Source organism: Cariama cristata, unplaced genomic scaffold, assembly GCF_000690535.1.
Source record: "Cariama cristata isolate BGI_N322 unplaced genomic scaffold, ASM69053v1 scaffold17561, whole genome shotgun sequence".
NCBI classification, from domain to species: domain Eukaryota; kingdom Metazoa; phylum Chordata; class Aves; order Cariamiformes; family Cariamidae; genus Cariama; species Cariama cristata.
Genome location: NW_009600055.1, coordinates 159,892 through 177,188, shown reverse-complemented (window position 1 = coordinate 177,188; position 17,297 = coordinate 159,892). Strand labels below are relative to the sequence as shown.

The following is a 17,297-nucleotide window of genomic DNA, read 5'->3' as shown; positions in this document are numbered from 1 at the left end:
CTTTTCTTCTGCTCAGGCAAGAATAATCAGTTTTATTTTGTGAACTATGGAATCTTTTTTATGTGGTAAAATATTCAGAAATTCTGTCAATACAAAGCGCCAAGGGACCCACTCATACATGTAAAAAGGTGACTGATAGAATATGAACAGGGGATGCAGCCCAAATCCACGACGACTCTTGAAACAATCAATCAGTGATGACATGAAATTACAGTAAATTAGATTTACTCACTAACTGTTCAACTTCCAATGATAAGATTTTAGATAATTGTAATTCCCAAGGAAAATGAGGTTTTCATGGTCATGCTCTCTCCTTCTTTCCCCTCTCCTGGTTTTGCATGTTTCTTCAGTCAGTTGCTTTTCCCACCAGAATTTTGCATTCTTCTAATTTTTTTGAAAATAGGCAGCTGGTTGGAAGGAGAAATTGCTAGCAGTATTCTCACTGATGGAGGGGCTAATAAACTCAGCCCATATTAGATGTTAAGGAATCTCTGTGGAAGAGTGCACTTTGGAACCAGGCTGATCACGAAGCTTTTTTATAGTTTATAAGTTTATAGCTTTAACCTTAATTTGATAAATTGCCAAGTTGTAGTTGAACCAAATCCTCAGTATCTAAGATAAAATAAATGATAAGAATATGCCAAATGATTACATTTGGTGTGAGATCTTGTACATAAGATAATGTACAGCTTCTAGTACACCACTGGAGAAAGCATGAAAGAAAGTAATTATTCATGTCTGAAAGATATTGATAAAGCTGAGTGATAAATCCTACAGCAATTTACAGCATGTCTAAAGACAGAGAGCAAACTCCTCATATAAAACTTCATATAACTTGGTGATATCACATGGTGATAACTCCGCTCAGAGAACTGCCTAGGTTTGGTGCAGGGGGAGTGAAGCGCTGAGATTCCAATCAGCATTCCGACATGTACAAACCAACGACTTTTTTTTTTTTTTTTAAGTTAGAAAAGAAAAAAAAGAAGTGGTGATGGGAGGAGGTTCCCAGATCGCCAGGCTCTGCAGAAACTTTTCCCTAGGCGACTAACTTTCTAGTGAAATTAGCCATGAGAGCTGGTTGTAGGAGCAGTGTGGAGGGGCCATAAGGAGTGAAATCAAACATATGAGGTGTCGGTAGGTTTTACTTCTTTCACTGCCATCCAAAGACCATCTCGGTAGGCTCCTCATTGTTAACGAACTTTGAAAAGATTTCATACCCTCAAAGTTGTCTTTTGGGGATGAAATCTTGAAGTGTCTAACCACCTGTAAACAGGAAAATTATGCATCCTCCTGAAGCTGACTGGCATACGACTGTTCTCTGGAAGCCAGACAGTAGGCCAGCACATGTGTATTAATAGAATCAATGAGATGTTGGCAACAGATGTGAATTTTCAGTTTGTTAAGGTTTGACACAGCTGTGGCAATTCTGCCATGCCAGTTTTACCTCCTGTTTACTGACTTTTCTGTATTTTAAACCTGAAATGGCTCCCCCAAAACTTGCTTTGAGAGTAGAGAAATGTAGTTTAGTGCTAAATGCTATCAAGTGAAAAGAAGTTTGGGTTTGTTGGTTTTGTTTTTTTTTTTTTTTTGCGTTTTTTTAGCCTACTCTTTGGGACTTTGGACTTGATATTATTTATTTGTCTGGAGTGTTATTGTCTAGGATGCAAACATACACAGGTAGGTGAATCCTGCACTCCGCCATTGGCCTCAATGTGGCACTACTAATATTCCAGCAAAAATAGAATGATGCACTTCTGGGAAAGCTGCCTTTGCCTCTGGGTGTTTACAGAGGGGTTTCGTTACTCTCTTTGTACCTGTGCAGGAAACTCTTTTTCCCAAGGAAGTGAACTAAAAAGAGTAAGATTAGTACAGCTGCAAGACTGTCAAGAGCTGTCTGGATATGGTGTCTGTGCTTATCAATTTGCATTAATTATGAAATGACATGTTGCTTTTCATATTATGAAAACAGCAAATGGTATCTTTAACTATAATTATTTTTCTGGAAGGGTATTTTGGAATGCCAGCACTTTTGGGCAAGGATGTTATTTTAGATCCCCCAAATCAGACCCTAATAGTCTGCACTGAACCTTTGTAGAATAAAATTAGCTCTGCCTTTTTCTGATGAAAAAAAGAATTAGCCCAACTCTGAATGGCTATCACAGGCTGGAGTAACTGCAGTCTTGAGAGCAGGATGGCTTCTGGCCTGCCCTGAGGATTTGCACAGACCATAGGGTTTATTGTGGCCACATTTACCCATCTGAACCTGTTTATCTTTTACCCTGCAACAACACAAGGACTAAGCTGCACAAAATAAGAAGTAGTGAAGGGTCATCTTTGATGATATCTCCATCAGCGGGCAGATGTTGACATGTTTAAGGGAAGCGATTGCAGTTGGAAGGGGAAAGGAGGAGGAGTGAGGCGCTCTGGTTCTGGCGAGAGAGGATGAAAACATGTCACCTATCACAACTGAGAGTACGCTGATGATGAACTGCAGACACACCATTTTTATAAGCCATTAGGAAATTTTCATCACAAAAGGTTCGAAGCAAATTGTATGCCAACATCCGTTTCTCCAGCGAAGGCAGACTCTGAGAATGGTTTGGGCTTCTGTTGAGCAAGGGGGAAGTTGATTACAAAATAACACAGAATTAACATATTAATTAAAAACAGTCAGCTCTGTAATTGGGAACATAATCCAATATTTAATGTTAATGAAACCCACTAGGAATGCTGACTGGGTGTTCCAGTTGGTACTTCTATGTTAAATAACTATTTGTACAGGAAAATTAAAGTAAAATTCTTTCAGTGGGCAACTGGAATAATACGGAAGTCTCCCAACTGGAACTTGTAATGTCCATAATGCATTAAACTCAGAACGTTTTAAATATGTCAGTTTCAAATTGGAGGAAAACATAATAGAAACAGTTCTTGTCACACAAGAACAAATGTGTCTTGCATTTTTATACAAGAAATATTCCAATCAACCACTAAGACGTCAAAAGACAGAGTAATCTGTGATTTTGTAGGTTTAACAACAGGGTTTCTCTGCTCAGGGCAACTCTTGAATATTAATCTGAATTTAAAAAGGATGTAAATGTAAAAGTGACATCATAAAATTTAATATTAAGCCTTTATTTGAACATGCTAATTCACAGTTCAAATAGTATCCATTTGATGTAACATAATTTACCTTGAAACAAAACTGAATGAAACTGAATGAAGGCTATTCTCATCTCTAATAAACATGTCTAATAGTCTCTGCCCCATCTTAAAAGAATTTCAGATTAACTGTAGTGAGTGACTCTTTCTATAGAGAAGTTCCTCCTTTCCCAGCTCTTTGTATCTCCAAAGTTAAGCATTTCAATGTCAGGAAAATTAATCATGGTGCTAACCTTCAAAATAAAATTGTTAAATTATTTTATTACAGTGTAATGGGATACTCTCATTTAAACACATAGATAACGATGCTTCAGTCAGTGTGTAGTTTAAGCTGCCATTCAAACTAATGAAACACTTCCAATATGGTGTGGCCCTGTTTTAATTTATTAGTGGTTGCAGGACTGTATGTTATGATTGCTTATTATTCCTGACAAGCCATGCTAATATGCAAAAAAATAGCTAAAACACTTGACAGAAAATTAAAAAGTAACTTAAATGTTCCAATTTGAAAAAAGACAGAAATATTTTCCCAGTTTTAGTATGAAGATTGTCACCTGTCTGTATAGATGTGTTCATTCAGACTTATCAGAATGTCTTTTGAAAATGGCAAATATTTTCTGACCAGACTAAGTTGGGAAGCTTAATTCTTTGTTAGACTTAGGAACAAGTAAATGGAAATAAGCATTACAATGATAGCTTGCCTATCACAGAAATAAATCTCACGTCTGGAAGGGCAATTGTTCTATTCTCATCAGGTGTTTGGAAGATACCTAATGACATGGTATTCTGTGATATTACACCTCCAAAGCAGGGCCCTTTTTTCTTCATCTGAAGGGTGTCTGCTGGGCCTATGGACCATTCACTCAAAGTCAGTAGTGCATTCCGCTACATGCCTTTTGGTGAGCTTGGCCTACTTAGGAGGATCGTGAAAGTTTAGTCCTAGTTGGGATACAAAGTCAGAAGTTTTTAGAGGGCTTTGGTAACTACCACGTCCTGGCCTAGTGTCAATGCTGTGCCAGGACCCAGGCAGGCAGCTGTAAGTTCCTAGTGTTGCCTTCCAAAGGCCCAGTTTTGACTTACCTGTGGCACAGGACCCTCAGCAGATTGACAGCACCAACCATCGCCATGGCCATGTGTGGATCAGGTCTATGAAATTAGGCACCTCTAGGGTGACTACGAAAGCTTTCCATACCATTGTCTGAGTCCATGTTTTCTTTCTCTGGCTTCCCTTACTCAAGCCACTTAGCAAATAGCCCAGTATGCAATCGTGCTATCATCTTAGCATGGTGTATTTCCACTGGAGGGTGGTCCCTTCACTTCAAACAGACAGAAGGACAGACTGTCCCCTGTACCGTTCAAAATTCATATTGTTTTTGTATTCTGAGCTGATAAAACTAATTGCATTTATTTTCTCTGCAGATGAAGTTTTGCCCCATCCACATGCTTTCTGTAAGAATCATACAAGCTAAGAACATCAAGTCAAGAGACCTGTGTGAGTTGTGGTTTGATTGTGTTTTTAGTCACCTCCAGAGTTTACACAGTGAGCAATGCTCCTAAGTTCTGAAGGTATACAAACACGTACGTAAAGCACAGCAATACAAGTACTGATGCCAGGGCTATAATTAGATCAAATGCCTGAGGTATCATTAGATTGGAGGACGTATCTAGTGGCATTTCAGGGAACTGGTAAAAACCAGATGAATTTCCTGGGCCGACATGGGAAGGTAGACCTTGTGAGGACACTGCAACCTGTAAATCTGCTTGGAGTTTTTTGGTTTTGATGTTTGTAATTGGTATAAATCATATAATGGACTGGAATTTTGCCACACAGACCACATATTTAGGGACCTTTTATTGAAATGTGTCACTTATACACAATAATCAAAGGTAAATTAGAGAATTTCAAACCTTCTAAAATACAGATTCGTTCAGGTATTTGCTGTTCTCAGATGACCAGTCATGTTATATTGTATTGATAATGTCTGGTTAAGGAGAACCTCTGCAGATCCAGCCCTAAGCACATGCTGAACATGCAGGCAAACCAGACTTTTCTGTGTACTGTTGCATTCAACTTTCTTTAACTCATTATCTCACCCTCACAGTCTCCTGTGGCTCCTTCTCAAGCTGTACTAGGGACCAGCCATTCAGCTGCCGTTTTTGCAGAGGTCCCCTGTGGGTTCCTTAGTTAGGACAGAGACTTTGAGCTGCCTTTTCTCATACTCTTGAAACCTCTGACCTGTGTATTCCCCTAGTAAAAAACAACACGTTCAGCCAGAAAAGTGTCACTTTGCAGTGAGTTACAGTGGAGACCATTTGCATCTCACCATGCAGGGCCGAGGACATCCTTGGCCAAGCCTGGATGCGAGGGACACCAGACGGAGTGAATCCCGTTGGTTGAGTAACTGCCTGCCGAAGGGCTTCCTGTACTCCTGAGGCAAATGCCACGTAGCAATGTCCAGAGGTGGACACTAGAAAGGTGATAGTGTAGCAAGGCCTGTATTTCTGAGTTTCAATGATCTCTTCTATCTACTCTATTGAAGGGACAGTTCCACTTTCCTGCCAAAGCCTTGCGGGGCAATGTTATTCACTGCTTGATACCAGTCTGAAGTATTTAGGCATCTCGGGCTGCAGTAGACATCTTCACTCAAGTCCAGACTCCAGCTCTGAAAGACATCACCTTGGAGATTTCCTTTCACACCGCTGTCAAGCTTCACAAAGTAAATGCGCTTTCCCACCCCGACTCTTCCCAAAGGACGGCTGCTCGAGGCACTGACTGCACTAACCATAAGGAGTAGATGTAGGCTGGAAGTGAGATGAAGATTTCCAACTTGCTCATGCCCTCGTGTTCTCGGGCCCACACCAGCCTTTAGCTGCAACAGATCTTCTTTCCTAGTACCTAACCCTTCTAGATAGCCATCGTGTCCCCTCCGCATGTTTGTGTTGCTAGACTGAGCAAGCCGGCCTCCTCTCGTCTACTTTGTAAAATACGTTCTTCTTTCCTGTAATCATCCTAACAGCCCTTTTTGGAACTAGCTCTAGTTTCAGTTAAATTTTTTAACATCGTTGACTGGAATTGTAAGGAGTGTGCCTGATGAATGGTCAGTGGGGTCTTTTATACCTCTTTCTCTTCACATGGGAAACACGGCTCTTAGTGTACTTTATGTGTGCATGTGTACACTTGCAATTTGTAGTTACCCAGGAATTAGTTGGTTTTCCTTGGTTGCTTCCAAGCGATGTTCTCTTGACCTATTAAAAAAAAGTACTAATATTTATTAGTCCCCAGAATCATGGCCTTGCCCTACTTTTCTTCTGTAACGTTGCCATCAGGTTTTTAATTTTTCTCTGCTGCAGTGTCTGCATCAGACTGCTATGTGCGCTTGTGGCTGCCATCTGCTTCAAATGGAAAGCTTCAGACCAAAACCATCAAGAATTCTGACAACCCTGTGTGGAACGAGACTTTCTACTTTAGGATCCAGAGAGAAGTTGAGGTACTAAAAAAATAGAAATGTCACCATTTTGAATAGCTAGGAATCCTCAGTTGACCCCCTGTTGATCAGCTGTGCTAAATAACTTAAGAAAATGCGTGTGTTACAGAATTTGCAACTGACTGGTTAGCATCAGACAGTAGACGTGCAGTAGCGTTCCTCTCAGCTAGTTATAAACATTTGTGGTATAATACCTGCGTCTGAGCTAGTCCAGGTTCCCTTTGTTGTCACCTGAGAGAAATAAGTACTGCTGCATCATGCTTCATCTGGGCTATTTTGGATGGTTAATTTAGAAAGAGCTTTCCCTCCACTGGTTGTGAGGGAAGGGTAGAGAAGTTGCTGTGGTGTACACAGCAAATTTAATCCTACCCTAAGCTGTGTAGTTAAGAGGACTTCGGGGATGAAGAAACTAAGTGTGTTCTTTTTGCAGGTTATCAGTGTGGTGCGGAGCACTGACATATTTTCTGTCTCAGGATAGTGGGAGCTCTTTGTTATGGGTAGTTGTCTTCTATTTCATGATAAGTTCCCAAGGCTGGGTTTAATGATCGTGTTCCATATTAGCAAACTCCTGAAGGAAAGGACACGTTTCTTTATTTTTACCACTGTGCTAGACAAGCAGCTGCAAAACTCTATAACCATTTTTTCAATTCTGTGTAATAGCAGCTGAATAAGAGTTCTTATTTATTTTCTTCTACCACTAGAACATTTTAGAATTGGCAGTGTGTGATGAAGATCCACTCACCAAAGATGACATGCAGTTCACGGTTCTTTTTAATATTGCTAGAATCAGACCTGGGGAGACACTCCGTGAGACATTTGCTTTGAAATCAGAGGTAAGGACTGAAAATACAGGGAGAGATCAGCAAGACCTCAGTGTCCACATTGGCTTCCATGTTAAGTGGGGTTTGGGACTGTATAAACTTTTATCCTTATGTATCATTATCAATATCTCATCAAAACAGATATCATCGTGCTGGATTTTTGTGAATTCATTGATCTTTTTTCACAGATTCAGAAAATGAAGCGGCTTCTCTCTCATGCCCACTGTCTCTGTGAGGGCAAAATATTTTAACAAGGAGCATCTTAAATAGTAATTTTTATCTTTTATAATCCAAGTAAATAGCTTCCTTACCTCTCAGCTTTATTCCACTTTTGCCATGCTTAGAGGACATTTCCTCTTAGATAGCAACTTTTAATTAAAAACATGAAGACAATCCACTCAACCGCTTGAATTAAATGATTCTTTCAGGCTTCTCCTGTTGGTGTTTATACTGGATTTCCTTCTAGGTGATTCAGATTTCTCTAGCCCATAGCAAAGGGACACCTGTTCTGCTAACATCTTTGGTATTCTGTTAAGGAGCCCATGAAAGAGAGTTGTCCAGAGAACAAAGCTAGGATAGGTCTGTGACAATTCCTGGGCTTGTCTGAGCTGTGGCTGAGGTATTGCTACATGCTCCTTGCGGGAAGGAGATGGTCCATACCTAAAAGAACAGCAACTTCCCAAATGCTGAAAGCTGTTAACAGGGATCTTCCTTGTGACTCTACAGGCTGGTGCCATGCACTTCTCAGCCAGTGGGTGAGTCACTGGGAAATACAATGATTCAATAACCACCTCAGTCCAGAGTACTCTTGCCTACTTCATCTCTGCTGGATTCAGTGTGAATGTGATTTAAATGGTTTGTACACGGAAATGATGCTGGTGTTAGTCACATTTGTTGCTGGGCTTCAATGCCTTCCCCCCATGCACACCATCTTTGCAGAAAGCCATTATATTTCTGTTTCAGTCAAGCTTTCCCTCTCTGATTGTATCTTTGGAAATATGTATAATTATACATATCCCCTAATGGGAGAATATTAGTCTCACGTGCCTTTAGCAAGCCTGTGGTTTCCATTGCAATCTCAGCTTTGGAAAGAGGTAACACACAGTTTTTTTGGTAACATTAGCAGAAGAGATGTCAGCCATGGCAGTGCTTTTTAAGTGTGTCTATCTTGGCAAATTCTTACAGCCTCCAATAATCCATATTTATTTTACCCTTTTCTTTTTAGAAAGAGAGATGCATTAAGAAATGGGAAAGTTTGGAAGTGGAGTTCTGGATGGAGAGAATGTGAGTAAAATTCTAAAACTGAAAGGTATAGATCTGCCAGTGAGTAATAATATCTCAGAGAAAGAGGAACTTCTTCCAGCTCCTCCTCCCAGCAGTGAGCCGAAATTACAGTTTCAAACTTTTTTTTTGCTTTAACTTCCCCAGCTAATTCTTCCTTTCAGTGTATTTCATACAAATCTTACCTTCTGTTTGGCATACGTATCCTGATAATGGAAATGTAGTGACATTGGCACAATGTGATAACTTTTACACAAGATGCACGTAAAACTTAACAGAGGTGCTCTTCAAGTTGTTAATATTAATTGAACAATACCTAGAACACTGTGGTGTTTCTAAAAAACCAGAAGACTTGTCTTGTATTATTATCACGATACATACATAGAGTTATGTAGACAGTATTAGAAAAGTCACCCATTAGGAGATGGCTTAGTTAAACTGAAAAAACATACAAGCAACAAATAATAAAATTAAGACCATCCCCCTCAAAGTGATAATCAACATTGTCTGGAGGAGAACAAATCCTGTAAGATAAACTTTATCTCTTTTTTAAATGCTATCACAAGCTTGGTTAAAACTAAATGTTCTGGCATATTTGAGCGTAGCATTACCAAAAAAAGGAATATAGTCTAGTCAAAACTGAGTAACTGCATGATTAGAAGAAGGAACTGTAAATAAAACTTCTTATTCTTAAGCATGGAAAAGCTGCAGAAGAAAATCACTGATGTTCTTGGTTAATTTCTCCCACAGTGAAACTCAAGAAAATCTGTTTACTTTAGCTGTGAGAGATACCTTTAGAGATGGTATAAGCAACTCCTGCAAATGTGGAAGCAGTCACAACCAGATATATAAAAAGGACAGAATGAGATGCAGTGGTTGGAAACTGGACTGAGTAGATTCAGACTAGAAATAAGAGGAACATCTTTCACCATTCAAGTTATAAGGCATGTGGGGGATTCTCCATCCTTGGAAGTTAAACCTAGTTATTTACATTTAAATACATTCTACAGCTGAAATATAGAAGTTTTAAGGCTGGAAGTGGTGCTTGGTAAAATACCCTGGACTTTGCAGAAAGTCAAAGATTACATACTACATAAATTTAATGGTCCTTTCAGATACATGAAAGCACTTATGAATGTGTGTAACATAGTGATGTTGGAGTATTGGCCTTAATGAGAGATGCTGTTAGTAGACTCTATAGGTTACTCATAGTATTAAATAACTACATCCATTCATTGACAGACCTAGGTCTTATAAGGTAAAATGTCTGGGACAAAGACTTCCTATTACTTACCTCTGTGTTTTCTAGTCATACATACAGCACAGTGGGAACTAATTCTTATTTACTGTTCATTTTTGATTGGTTGTAAATTATAATCTGGAACAGTCAGAAATGTCTTTCCTAATAAGTATTTGCAGAATACTTTAATAGTAGTCTTTGCTTTCCCCAAGTCATATGGTCATTTGTTAAGAGCAGACATGATTCCACATAGACCAATTTGTCTTTGTTCAGCTCTATCTTAGCATATAGTTTTAAGCTTTGGAATTTTTATGGGCTCTCTCGCCTTTCTTCTCGTTTGGCTACAACATTTTGGTTCATGTGCTTAGCAGGGGATCATGTATTACACCTTTTAGAAAACAAATTGTGATACTAACATAACTATATTCAAATTTAAGCAGGAAAGGTCATAAGCCTACTATTTTTTTTAAAATAGCAGATACTCACACAGCCTTTGTTTGTTTGTTTTTTGATTCTGTCATTTCAGCCCTGGCCCTCCAGAGCACCTCATCACCAATGATGTCCTAGTGGTAAGGTTTACATACGAATTTAGCTTGGAGTGACTTTTCCTTCATTTTGATTCTCCCCTCTTCCCCCCAGCCATCTGACATTTTATAGCGAGAACAGAAGCTTCCAAGACAGATAAGAGCATCGTGTGCATCATAAAGTGAAAGATGTGGGATGATTCTCATTCTTTAAGAGAATCTTAACTGTTGCTGTCTCCATGCAAAAATAGAAGTTGTGTTTCTTGAAGTCCTCAGATATTACAGATATCAATATTTTGCCCAGCTGTGGTTTGTTAATGTTGCAGAACCCCGTGTTCGTTGGTGTTCAAAGTGAAAACTGCTTGTGTTTCATGTAATGCAGTATAGCACTTGGCAGGCAAAACAAAGGTTATGAAAGGGATGAATCTGTGGAAGGCCATAGTAAGTATTCAGCGTGCTTATGACTGGAAGGTTATCTAACGTAGCAGCTTTTTGGGAAATGAGTTTTTTAATAAAGAGTTATTTTAGTTGTTGAAACATAGAGTCCTCTTTTGGTATTAGTCAGCATGTGGTACATTACCTATCATCTCCTTGGGCTGGCCCAGCAGCTAAGGAGTACAAAGTGCTTCATGCCAACCACTCCAAGCCTCCGCATGATTTCCAGATGCTAGCCTTTAATACCCCTGAGGCAAAGTAGCACATATTCTGTTCTTTCCCCCTCATTTTCTGTGTGAGGTATAAAAGCTGTAATGATTGGCATGCGTTGCTCCTGAAATGGCTTGGAAAACTGTCCTGGCATGAGTTATTAAAGGTGAACTGGAATGACTCAGGTGGAGGGTAGCGTGGAATAAATCCATGATCTCCCTACATCAGGGCCAGCAAGAAGATGCCTTGTAGACTAATCACTCCCACAGTACACAGAAACTCATCATCAGGTGTTTCCCCCCACCCTTCCTAAATAATTATGAGATATATGTGTAGCTGTTTGGGCAACACTGTGTTGTACAGAGTTTCCTGATTTGGGGACAACTTGAATGGGTATAACAACCTCTGGCAATGCACCGCTGTATGGACAAGCTAGTGCTGAAGCAGCGTAACTGGGCTACTGTCCTGGGCTAATAAGCTCTGAATTTACTTTTGTGCAGCTGGATTGCTTTCAGTACTGAGACCAGTTTAGTTGGCTCTACATTATAGGTAGCAGTTGTCTGCATGATTTTTCATTATTTGCTGCAGATGTGGCATTTGCTATCTTCACGCTTTTCCGCTCCTGTCTTTTACAGTCCCGTGAGGTTTGCTGCTTGGAAGTGCAAGTGAACATTAATGAAAGCAGGAAATATTTGAAAGGTATGCCAATTTCTCTGTGAACTGAGGACATGACCAAATCAACCCTATCATAGTCATTCAGACCCAGATGGAGGCATTTTAGGATACAGAGACGACTAAAGATGTTCTAAAGACAATAAAATGTAATGCAGTGAAAGTCCCTGAACTGCCTCCAGTTGTAACACTGATCTCTGTGTCTTTTCCTTGAAGTTAACAAGTTTGGACACAGTAAACTTTGCTGGTGGAAGTATGAGGGAGTGCTGACTCTGGGAGCACTCCAAGCCAGGAGTACCAGTTCCTGTGCTGTAGGAGACTGGCCAGTGTGGCAGCTTATGGAGGAGTTACCACAGAGAATGACTCCAGCAGAAAATTTGCCAACTTTGTTAGCTATTTTGCCTGAAATATTGCCTGTATTATCCTCTAAACAAATCTGTTTTCACTAGAGGGTAAAAATCTCGTGCTTACGGTGCCTGCATCTCATGAGGGAACACAGAAAACTACAGAGGACACGGATACTTTCTACTTCCATTGCGTGAAGTCTTGGGAGCCATTTCTAAAAGTCAGGCTGCAGGTAATGGGCACTATACAGTACCACTGTTTGTACTGCTTGCTTATTTCCAGTGTCACTGAAACAGTAAAGAACTGGATTGCTTTTATTCTGTGAGTAAAACCCATGTTTTTTGTTCTCTGTAGAAAGTTTCTGATAAGGAAGATGACAATAGCAATTTAAGTGACACCTTAACAGTACCACTGAAATTTCTTCCTGTCGGACATAAAGTGAAAGTAACCCTCCCTGTAAGACATGTAAGTGCTTCACCATTTATATGATCTTTTGGATAGAAGAGCAGACTAACCCTCAGTATTCAACACCATGACATTTGAAAAAAAAAGTCAATTAGTAAGTCGGAGTGAGAATTCTGTGTAAACACAAGTTTTCCGTGAAAAAGGTTGGTTTTCTTACAGAAATATCAATTTTCTGCCAATAAAATCAACAATTGGGAATTAATCCTGGCCAATTTTAGATGCATTTCGGACCAAACTCTGCTGTCCTTACACAGTTAAAGAATACTATTCAATATCCCTGGCAAGGCTTTGTGATGCCCCACTGCTCTTTATCAAGCCCAGGCGGCTAGCTCAGTCTACATACCTAAATTTTAGATGGCTAAAGTTAGATGGGTTGAATCTTACCCTCAGAGAACAACTGTCACATTCTTCTATGCGAACAGTCATGATGGTGGCTGATGGAGAGATAACAACTCTAAGTTGCTTTAAAAGCAGTAGTAATACTGTTGTGTGGCCAGACGAATCTGTTAACAACAGACAGACATCCTTTCCCACACCTTGCAGCAAATGAGAGGCAAAAATAAGAGAAGAATTTCTCAGCAGCCTTTCCCGTAAAGAGAAGGGAGAATGAATGTCTGTTTTGCCTCTAGTGATTCCCCACCCCTCTGTTTGGACTCTATTTTAGCTCCAGTAGCTTTTTGGAAGGATGTGGTGACTTGTATTTCCTTTTCTATCACCGTCTTTGGCTGCTGTTCTTCATCCTCAAGAATAGCAGGGTAGCAGTGTGATACTGGTGCTGGGTTAGGATGGTTCATGGAGGTATATTCACAGTGAAGAAGAAATCCTGTTTCACAGCCTGTTCATCCAGCCACTTCGTCTCCTTCTACCTCTTTTACTTCTCTGTAGAATATGTTTGTTGTCTAGTTGCTTTCCTTCTCTTTCCTGCTATAGTTTTCCAAAAAACTGTATGCAGGGTGATAGTCGTGGGGCATTCCAGGAGGCACTGAAAATCTGGACTTCAAAACTTTTCTTTTTCCCAGTCATTCATGTTCCTGCTCTCATTTCTTTGTTTACAGAATGTGCCACTGCAGTTGTACCTCCAATTAAATGATTGGTAAGAGGACTGTTTTTTTCTCTAAAGGTTTTATTGCCCTTTGAACTGTGAATTCTAGAACAGAGTATCCTTTATTTAGGTAGAAGGAATGCACAAGACTAGGGGCAAAATATAACAATAGTTAAGTCACCATTAAAGAGTCACTGCAACAGATCAAAGTTAAATGTCCTTGGGTCAAAAGAGTCAGGCTAAGATGCAAAAAAAAAAAATTATGAGAATTTCAAACAGTGAGGAACTTAGTCACTGGGTGTCCTTTGTGTCAAAGAACCAAAGACTGAGGTTGGAGGCTTCTTCAAAAGGGACACAGAAACAGGAAGAAGGCAGAGGAAAAAGGGAATTTGAAATAAGAAAAACTTCCAGAGTCTGTACATTACTCAAACCACACAGGTATTCTTAAGAAAATAGCTTTGTGACTCTGGTGATATCAATAGAAAGAAGCACAAGCTAGGGAATACGAAATGTTACACTGTAAAATAATGAGACAGACAAAAAATAAACCAAAATTATTTGAATATCTTTTTCATTGTACTGTTTCTGGATAAATCTGTGGTACAAATCCCCATGAAAGATATTGTTAGGCTCTTCACCCTTTGGTCAGATATTATATGAAGCAGAAATAGAAAGGATTCAGCTTACAAGGCTACTGAAAGACACAGAGAAACCTTTTTTTTTTTTTTTTTCATATTTGCTGTCCTTAGCTGGCAGTAAAGCTTACACTGAAACATCAGAAAATAAAGAGACCATGTAGAAGCAAAGCAGTTGATTTCTTTGAAACTGGAAGTTGCATTTCTGTCCCTAAATCTGAACAGTGAATCATGATTTTTTATGATATTTAGTAGACTGCAGTTGCTGAAAATAGATCCATATACATTTTAAACACCAATCCTGTACCTCTGGATTTATTTATGTTTCAGCACAGAAAAGCTAGATGTGCGCTTAGGGTATGATCTGTGCCGAGAAGAGCAAGAATTCTTGCAAAAAAGGAAGAGAGTGGTTGCCAGTGCCCTGAAAAGGGTTCTTCATCTGGAAAGAGATCTACATGCACACGAGGTCTGTGAGTTGGAATCCCAGCAGGGGTGTGGGTCTATTAAATTAGGATTGGCACAGCTCCCCACAAAATTTCTAGTAGTTTTTGCATGTTGACAAACCTGTTGATTTGAATGGCAGCAGAACAGAAGTTCTCAGTGTGGCGTGCCCTATACTCATCTAAAATTTCAGCTCAACTATTCATGCCTCCATTCTTTTCAATGGGTCCAATTCCCAACAACTTAATATGCCACTCTTCAAAGCCAGAGTTTCCAACAGTGTAGTGCAGCGGGTCAGCAAGATATGAGGCATTGGTACATTGTGTTAGACACAACCTAGCCAGACAACCCAAACTAAGTAGGAAAACAGGAGTATTTGAATTCACCTCACATATAGCTATTTACAAAACCATTGTAATGTCCCTTCTTTAGGCTTACCTTCTTTTTTTCATTTTCAGAACATTTTTCACAAAAAGTCAAAATTCTTTAGGGTGGAGAAAGAACATTTTATAACAAGCTCCAGCTGAAGTATGTTTTGTTGCCAAGATCCAGGGTGAATTTTTAAGTGAACATTTATTTTCTTGCTGGAATTTTATTTGTTGAATGGTTACTGTCCGAAGAATCATTTTGTTTGCTTAATACGTTTTTTATGAACTCTGCACAGGACTTGAATCCATTACTAATTACACTTACTGCAATTTTTGTTATTTATAATAAAATCATATAACTATCTGTTGTTAATCATTGCAATTCCAATGATAAAGAACAAGGGGAGGAAAGAAAGTTAAAATCACTGCATATCCAAACTTATCCAAGCTTTGGGGTTAGGGGAACCCACTGAGTATCTGGAGGTTAATTTAAAGAAGGTACTGGTAAAGACTGGCTGAATGTTGATTTAATTTCATTGTCCTCCAATGAAGTCTGCCAAGGAAATTATAAGAGCTGTAATTAGACTTTTCCATGTAGGCACATGAGTAACTTTTTGAAAATAATACTTCTGTTTTGAACAGGTCCCAGTAATAGCTGTTATGGCAACAGGCGGAGGCCTCAGAGCAATGTCAGCTATGTTTGGCCACCTCTTAGCTCTTCAGAAGCTAAATCTATTGGACTGTGTTACCTATGTCACCGGGGCTTCTGGCTCAACATGGTGCGTATAGAAAATGAGATTTGTGTTTGGAATGACCGTGACACTACTTTTCCACGCAGTGAGAGAGATGCATCTCTTTTGAAGTCTTACATTGTTAATAAGCGAATGTAATTCCCTGGTAAAGCTATTACTGTTGGCTCTTGATCATAACTTCAGTTTAGGTTTGCTGATTCTCTTCTTTGATGAAAGTGGTTGGGTGAATATAGTAATTTTCCAAAACCAGCCACATAAATGGATGATTTTCTGACATTGCTGTTCTTTAGGACCCTAGCAGACCTATATGAGCATGCTGACTGGTCACAGAAGACTCTGGAGGGGCCACTTAAGGCAGTAAAAGAACAAGTGACAAAATGCAAGCTTAACCTTATGTCTATAGAGCATCTGAAGTATTATCACAAGGAACTCACTGAAAGGGCAAAAGCAGGACATGTGTCATCTTTTACAACTCTGTGGTCACTTGTTCAGGAAATGTTCCTACATGAACGGGTATGTACGTGGTCCTGCCACACATTTGGGATACATCCACTCATTTTCTTTAGAGCTTTACTCTTTGAGGGCGTGATGTAATGTGTGGAACAAATCCAAAATGACTGAGGCATCCCAGTGTGATTTGTAAACAATGACAGAGGATCTTGTAGCCAGGATTTTCCAGGGTAGCTAATGGTTTGAAGGTGCCTCTGTACTGGTGGTCCCCAACAATTATCAAACTTTCAGAAAGCACTGAGGAATCCCTCCTGAAAAGTCAGGTCTTTTAAAGTCTGTTTCTAATTGGACACTTAAGAGCTAGAGCAGTCTGTCCTCATGTGAACATCAGTCTCAACCTTAGAAAAGATCTGTGGGATGCAGGCAATCAAGGCACTTAGCTATTAATGAAGAGGTTCCTAGGTATCAAAAAGGCAGCCAGGAAGGAAAGTGCAAAAACATGAAGGAAGGTCTCTTATAAAAATGTGACTCACAGATTCCTCTGGGTTGTGAAACATCTGTTTTCTATCCATCTCAGGTATATTGTGTCAGTGTTTTTGCGTTATGTTCTTCCAGAGGTTTGCTGTGACATTTTTTATCTCTTTCATTAGCCAAGAAAGTACAAACTCACAGACCAGCGCAAGGCATTGGAGCATGGACAAAACCCATTGCCTTTTTATGCAGTCCTCAATGTGAAAGAGGAGAAGTTCAGTACTTTTGAATTTAAAGGTATGTATTCCTACAGTTTCTTCTACTCTGAGTAGGGACTAAAGGGAATTTGGAGGGAAGGTGTATGTATGTGGAGAATGAAAGGGGAATACATCTGTTGCTTGCTCTGACTCAGTATTCATCTTTTAATAAAATGTTTGTCTTCTTTGCGAACTGCTGGGTGTTGATTAGAAAGAGCAGATCTACTGGATAACATCCTTAGGC

General features: G+C 39.6%; 1 protein-coding gene across 1 annotated transcript in view; it reads left to right on the top strand.

Annotated features, from left to right (window-relative positions):
* Positions 1-17,297, top strand: part of LOC104169098 (cytosolic phospholipase A2 beta-like) — a 74,996-nt gene that overhangs the window by 47,125 nt on the left and 10,574 nt on the right. The window contains exons 7-17 of the mRNA XM_009709913.1: positions 4,600-4,651; positions 6,511-6,647; positions 7,346-7,477; positions 11,791-11,854; positions 12,277-12,404; positions 12,527-12,637; positions 13,693-13,730; positions 14,645-14,780; positions 15,766-15,902; positions 16,166-16,388; positions 16,976-17,093. Coding sequence (XP_009708215.1) covers positions 4,600-4,651; positions 6,511-6,647; positions 7,346-7,477; positions 11,791-11,854; positions 12,277-12,404; positions 12,527-12,637; positions 13,693-13,730; positions 14,645-14,780; positions 15,766-15,902; positions 16,166-16,388; positions 16,976-17,093 — 1,276 coding nt within the window. The remainder of the gene's footprint in view (positions 1-4,599; positions 4,652-6,510; positions 6,648-7,345; positions 7,478-11,790; positions 11,855-12,276; positions 12,405-12,526; positions 12,638-13,692; positions 13,731-14,644; positions 14,781-15,765; positions 15,903-16,165; positions 16,389-16,975; positions 17,094-17,297) is intronic.